Raw genomic sequence first — 7,500 nt, forward strand, 5'->3', positions numbered from 1 at the left:
GACCCAGAGCACTCCACTAACTGATACCGGCATAACCAAGACAACTCTCTGAAAAAAAAAAAAACTACCAGGACTAATGGCTCACAGTCAACACCATTTGTCCAGGACACCTGTTGTCAGAAGAGGCTGTTAATCATACATAACAATGGGGAGGTATAAAAAGTGACAAACAGTGGTGTCAGGCGTGTGTATTTACTGTATGACATATATAAAGTACACAATGTACAATATGAAATATAGCTTTTACTACAATAATAAATTGTGTGTATGCAACCCAATAAAGGTTATTTGTATCTTTCTATCTAGCCATCTGTGATCAAATAAACAATATGTAAGATGTACCCTTTATAATGTTCTAGTTTAATATGTATCTAGAACATATATTTTTAGGTGCATGGCCCAGAAATTCTGAGGCAACTTTCCCCACAAGGTCAATCTCCATTCCCCTGGAAGTTGTCCCTTGCTCCTCTGAAGGGTTTTCTTACTGGCATCCAGATCTACACTTTCACAGAACACATGCTCTCATCAATCCGAAACAGTCAGAAAATTAAATAAAAACCCTTCAATTTTCTCCATGTCCCTTTGATTGATGGCAAGTGACTTATCCTGGCCAGTATCTCAATTTGATAATCCTCTTTTAGCCTTAGCCATTGGGAGGCAGGGAAATCACTACAAACTTTAATTGTTTTTTTTTTTTTTCAACTAATGAAGGTTTCTCACGTCAGCGACAGCCTTCAAGTAACTTTCTCTCTGGAGGGTATGGCTCACGGCTTTCGGCTGGCTAGTGCCTGGTCAACAAAGGCACAGAAGCCTTTTAATAAAGACCAGCTGTCCAGTAGGAAAGATATTGTTGTTGTATGTTGTTTTTTCTGACTTTATGTGAACGAAAAGACACACATTTGCCCGTTTTCCCATTGGAAATAGTGATATTTTGAAATATCACTGTCCTGGTCACAAAAGCAAAGTTTGTGGGGAATAATAGCCATTTTCTATACTTTTGAGGTATAAGCAATTAGGAAATAACACTTACTACCCAGGAACAAAAAAAAAATAATAATAATTGTTACATGGTGTTATCTATTCTTCAGAGAACAAAAAAAATTAATAAAAAGAGCAATGAAGTAGTTGACCTTAAAACAGTCCACAATCTATATAACATTTTCCTTCCCAGTTGTTTCTCGTTAGCTTTCTTGTTGGTGGATGGGAGCATCAGTTCACAAGAAATTCAACAAATGCATAGATCTACATATCATTTTTTGTCCTTCGTATTTTTTCGTAGTCTTTTATGTTTGAAGACTAACTTGGTAAGGTTAGTAGGTGCTCTCCCTTACTTCCACATTCTCAAAAGCATTCAGCATTTATAAATTCATGGATTTTTTTTTTTATTTTTTTTTTAGCATTTCAGCAGTTTCATCATTACTTTGCAGCTAGACTGGATAGTTCTGGTAAGTTCCTGTGAGGCATTTCTTTCTAAGCGAGGGAAATAACTTAGAATGGGGCGTTCCAAGAAGTCAATGTTATGGATTTTGTAGTGTGTACTTTCTGGACTGCAGGTAATGTGTAGCTAGCAGCAGTGTTCCCTGAGGAGTTCCAGTTGGGACCTACCTTCTGGTCTGTACTGTGCAACGATGGTTACCGTCTGCCCAGCTCCCTTCAGCGCGGCGGCTGCCTGCTCATGAGTAGCACCTCGCAGATCTATGCCATTGACCTGCAGGGAAGCAGAAACAATCAGCATTGTACACTGGTCTCTTTAGAGCAGGGCTTCCAAACTCTGGACCTCAAATGAAGATTTGTAGAGTCAATTAAATAACTAACATACAGAGGCTTATTTTGTTCAGTTAAGTAATTAAGGTTATCAAAGATTGGCCCTCACTGTGCAGCCTTTTTTTATTAGAGGCATGCTGTGCAGTTAATTGTAGTATGATGTTACATTGCATATTCACTGTAGGATATGTACTGTACAGCAGTTAAAGATGTTTTTTTGCATTCCTGAACACGGGTGAAAACCTGCAGAAAACATGTGTGGCCATGCCTCGACTCTGCCTGCAGCTTCTGTCTGTGTACTACTTCAAATGGACAGCAACTGGACACCCAAGGTTGTATCCATGAGCATTTTCAACCCATTCTAAGTAACCCTTAGTCTCAGTGTGTGGTCTATTCTTAGGCAGTAATATAATAAATCAGTAATCAGGTCAAACTTTTGGCTATTTATTTGTGTGTGCCATTTTATAGTAGATAGAGAATTACACCCTGAAATGAGCACATATGGGGTTCTGTCTAGTAGTGTCTTGAAAGTATTTGCTGCAGTACACTTGTTCGGATGACTGATGACATGATTGCAAACATGTATTGATAAACACATAATTATTATACTGCAAAGTTACAGCCTGCTACCTCGGATGAGAAATCCATTGAGGGCACTGGGGTTATCGATACTGTTCAGGCAGCCACAGTGCCACCTGTCTGGAAAAAAAAAGACCGCAGCATGGAAACCGGAGGGACTGGAGAATACGTGTTTGCTAAGATATCTGGCAACAGTTTGGAGGATTCACATTTGTATTAAGTGGCTTTACTAGGATTTTCATATTGTGGGGTAAACTGCAATTTTACTGCTCAGCTCTGTAATGCAGTATAGCTGCACAATGACTGTTGTTTGATTGCAGTGATCACAAAGTTAAGCTTTGAAATAGTTCTCCTACTTCAAAAACACTCCACCATAGACAGTATAGCTGCATAATGACTGTTGTTTGATTGCAGTGATCACAAAGTTAAGCTTTGAAATAGTTCTCCTACTTCAAAAACACTCCACCATAGACAATAAGAAACTAAGAAGAGATAACACTTCGATTAACGTGGTAAAAGTGCAGCTGAAGTAGTTCCATTGTTTGTACTGACTTTGATTTTACTACAATATGGCATTTTCTTTGTAGTGGCATTTTAGGGCGTTCACTCACTTCTTTGCCTTACTAAAATGTCAATGATGGTACAAAATAAGAATACATTACATAAGAACACTTTCAAGCACTATGAAGAAAAATAACTCAACACTGCCATCTTGTGGATTTGACATTATATTGCCGAATACAATGCGCAACCCATTCAAAAAGCACTCTCAAAAGGAAACAGATATAAAGGATACATTGTTTTTTCAAAGTCTGTTATTTACTGTCTAGGACAGTTTTAGTGAATAGCTCTATTTACTGAATACATTTTCTTTAATCTTTTTAGAACCCTACTTTTTTCCATTAATCCTACCCAAGGGAAGTATAGCATCCATGTAAAAAAAAAAACAAAAAAAAAACCCACTTTGTTAAAGTATAACTATTGAGTCCTATTCTCAATACTTTAAATAACATGTTATTTAAATAATGTTTTTTCCAAGTCTGTTATAATGGATACAGATACATATATTATTCATGTCTCTATTCTAGACTGTTGTTAAATGAGTCAAATTCATAGATATCAAACTGTTTTTATATAAAAACAGACTGAACAAATGCTTTAAATAACTCACAGGTAAAGCTGTGTGAACACGGCCTAGTACAAAAATCGCAATCTAACAGCCTACATATATATATATAAAAAAAAGGTTTGCACAAAAAGCACAATTTAGCACCTGTTATAACCGATACTAAATACTGAATCCAAGGGCAGCACGTTTGTTAACACAGCCCCTGTTCTACTCACAGACAGGATCTGGTCCCCTCGCCGTAGCTCCCCACTAAGGTCTGCTGGTCCTCCCGCAAGGATGAAGGACACAAAGATCCCCTCTCCATCTTCGCCCCCGACGATGTTGAAGCCCAGTCCCGTGGAACCCTTGTGCAGGACGATCTTCCGAGGCTCCCTGTAAAAACGAGCCAGGTAATACAAGTAGTCGGAAGTGTCGATTCGGCTATGCATCTTATTTTACCGAGGTTTCAGTACATTCTACCAATGGCAGGTGCCCAATAGAGGTTTGCTCTACTTAGACACCATTTGTCCTATTTTACATTCTCTGTAGGCTTCAGAATTAACTCTGTCTGTTCAGTGTCAGTGAGCGCCTCCATGGGCGTCATTATGATTCTGAACAGGCCGTTCCAAGCGCAGGGGGTGTACAGGAGATAAATCAGATCTTATAGAACACCAAATCCAACAGCTATTGTTACTGAAATAAATAAACTGTGCAGCTAACATTAAATGGAGAAATTAATAATTTTAACTAAACAGAAAATACAGATTTATTTTCCCATAAAGACAAAGTTGTGATTACAATATAAGGCCACCGGGTGGCACTTTGTTATAAGTAATGTAAATACACCACATCCACAGCTATTACTGTTTAGCATGAAGCCAAATGAGTTAATTCTATAGGGTGATGCAACTCTTTTGGCCAGAGCAGAACATCCACAGTGTGGCTCCTCTGATTTGATTTCATTACGCACTGTAAGCTGCAGATCATGGTTTTGTATATCATGTCTTCTGCCACAGGCACAGGCTTCTTAAATGGGTCACTGCATCTGTAACGCTCAACTCCAGCCAGCAATCCTCTTTGAGGATTTACGGTGCATGTCCTTTAAAAAGGTCATTGCAATTCCACAACTGAAATGTGGTCTGTCTTTTAGGAATACACATGACCCTGAAGTTCCTCCATGATATCTCATCTGTGAAAGGGGAACTTCTGCCTCATTTACAATTGGTTGTTACAGCTATCTTATATCTGAAATAGGACATCCGGTAAGCTGCTTCAAGGTGGATAGTTTTGTAGGTTTGCTTCAAACCACTTGAAAGCAGCTAATAAGGCTTTGTAGATATTTGGATGAATATCCCTTACATATCTTATATTCTGCAGTAACCTGATTTTGCCACAATAATAATCTTTATTTTTATATAGCACCTTTCATAGAGGACCACCATCACAAAGCGCTTTACAAGACACAAGACTAGGATGTGTGAACTATGCATCAGCTGCAGAATCTCTTACAACAAGTGATCATCCTAAAGACAGAGCACAAGGAGGTTAAGTGGCTTGCTCAGGGTCACACAATGAGTCACTAGCTAAGCTGGGATTTGAACCAGGGACCTCATGACTACAAGCCCATTTCTTTAACCACTGAACCACACAGCCTCCTATAAGCAAGCACTGTGTTTAAATGACTTGTAAAGAAACAGGAATTACAAAATTTGGCTACACATCTATAACAGACAATAATATTCCTGCACATTCCTGAATTTTGCAGCGCAGAGAACCTGAAGGCACTCAGGTTGAGACAGCAGCTATTTTATTCAACTCACATTAACACTCACATCATCTAACACCAATCTAATGCTGAGAAGCTGCAATACAGCAGATCATTGCCTAACATAACATTTCTGTATTTAACAAGCCTTTTAAAACAAGACCAGATTAACTGGGTCCTGTCACCCCTAGATGCTATGCTTTCCAATAACTCACTGAAGGACTTTACTTCTTTCTATACTATAGACTTGATCTACAATACTGAACTCCATATCGACCTGGCTTGTGTTGTGTACTGTTTATTCTATTAAGACAGAAACCCTCTTCCTCTCCTTTGAGACTAAAATTAAGCAATTTCCAATTCCCTTTCCAAGAATGCACAGCACTGTTATATGTTGCTATCTTCTAAAAATAGATTTCCCCAAGGGGTTTGCAGGAATCCCTGTGCATTGGAGACAACGTTGAACATACAGTATCTAGGCTACCCTAACTTTAGATATGTAGCAGGGAACAGGGACGTATTGAAAAAAAATTAAAAACATTCAGATAGAAACATAACAAAGGCATTCTTGAATAGTAAAAGAGATATGCATGCCTGTGACATTTACTGTAAAAATCTCATAATCTTAAACAGAAGCATTATAGATGTGTTATGGACGTTAACATTTTAGAAAATTAAACAAGACAGTTATAGGAAACTAAAAGATGTTTTTTTTCACAAGTTATTTTGGGAACAAAAAACAAGATAATGGTACCAGCCGTTTTCTTCGTCTTATATTACAGGTGTGTACATTTTGGAAACTTTTTTTTTCTTGCACTTTTTAAATTTGGCCACCAAATGGTACAAATTATAGAGAACAGTCTGTCCCTTTTTATGAATGCCAGGAACTGAACTACATTTCAGTCATTAAGCTTTGCCTTGGAAACAGCAGCTTTAAACTAGGTTGATGCCTTTTAGGTTTGTTTTTTGTTTATGTGATAAAGTTATGGCTCCATATTCTCTTTCAACATGCTATATAATATGGTCCCCTCTTCATCATTTCACAATATGTGATATGTAGTTCCATCACAAGGAAATATTCTACCCATGTCTCTTCAAAGTCAATAGAGTACAGGGAAGCTGAATAATGAATGTCTTTAAATAGATCTGGTGCAGTACGTTCCAAAAGATTTAACAACCTCTGTGTCACAGCCTCAGCTTAGTGCTCTAACTAAAAGGAGGCTGTGACACATACTACAGTGGCATTATCTTCCATGAATAAAGAACATTAACCCTTCCCTATTACAATATGTATCCATTGTAATAGGAATGCCTGATATTAAATAATAATAATATTAATAAAAATGCCCTTTTATAACTAAGGCTTGACTTTTAAAATTCACCAAGGCCAGATCCATCTTCTGCATTAGATCTTTAAAGTCTCCTAACAACTGCTTAATATTTCCTTTGTGTAACACACATAATAACTAATTAGACAGCTCTCTCAAGTGAAGAGGGCACACATTACACAACTGGTGTCAGAATCTACAGACTTTTTGCCACTTAACTGTTCTTGCTTCAGCTTGTTGCACACTACCTTTCAAAAGTCTTCCATGCTTATTACAAGTTATTTTAAACAATTCCAAATTCAATAAAAATTACTATAATACAGCTATGAAGAATGAGAAACTAAATAAAGTACACAGACTACTTTTGGCTGGAGCCTTTATCAGTCTGATACAGTATGTTTTTTTTAAAAGCGCTCTTATGCTATTGGGAAGCATGGTAACTACTCTACAGTGCACGAACACCAAGTCCAAATTTGCTAACTTGCTGAGCCCTTTCATCCAAGCAGAGTGTGTTTAGTTAAATTATAGACACCATGAATCTAAGAAACTGAAACTAAAATGTTCTGTATATAAAACTCAAACTCCATTAGTGCCATAGTTAAAATAAAAAATCTACACATAAAGTTAGAAATGATCAGTTTAACCCTGAGGTAAGTTGGGGATCAGCTGATCCTGAACTTCTGTTCACTGTATTTTTTGTTGCAATTGGTACCAAGGCAGTACAGAGCTGGTGACGGTCCGCAGATGCCGAACCAGCTGGTACTCGACTTAATACAGCACTAAGAACTAAGGCTCAAGTCTGTTGTAATTGACCAGCTGTGTTTTACTTCACCCAGTAAGAAATTCAATACACTGCAGATGTGATCTCCTTGCTGCACTACAGTGCCCCCACTGGCCAGGTGCCCAGTGAGCTCAAGCAGACACTTGTATTGCTGGCCTTTGTCCTCCAGGGGCCA

At 37.9% G+C, this 7,500-nt stretch overlaps 1 protein-coding gene across 1 annotated transcript in view; it reads right to left on the reverse strand.

Moving 5' to 3' along the window:
• LOC121302908 (disks large homolog 2-like) overlaps positions 1–4,858 on the reverse strand; it is a 21,054-nt gene extending 16,196 nt beyond the window's left edge. Inside the window, exons 1-2 of the mRNA XM_041233240.1 lie at positions 3,688–4,858; positions 1,606–1,708 (exon numbers count right to left, since the gene is read on the reverse strand). Coding sequence (XP_041089174.1) covers positions 1,606–1,708; positions 3,688–3,900 — 316 coding nt within the window. The 5' untranslated portion in view covers positions 3,901–4,858. The remainder of the gene's footprint in view (positions 1–1,605; positions 1,709–3,687) is intronic.
• Between the last annotated feature and the right edge of the window lie 2,642 nt (positions 4,859–7,500).

The sequence above is a fragment of the Polyodon spathula genome, chromosome 30 (assembly GCF_017654505.1).
Source record: "Polyodon spathula isolate WHYD16114869_AA chromosome 30, ASM1765450v1, whole genome shotgun sequence".
Taxonomy (NCBI): domain Eukaryota; kingdom Metazoa; phylum Chordata; class Actinopteri; order Acipenseriformes; family Polyodontidae; genus Polyodon; species Polyodon spathula.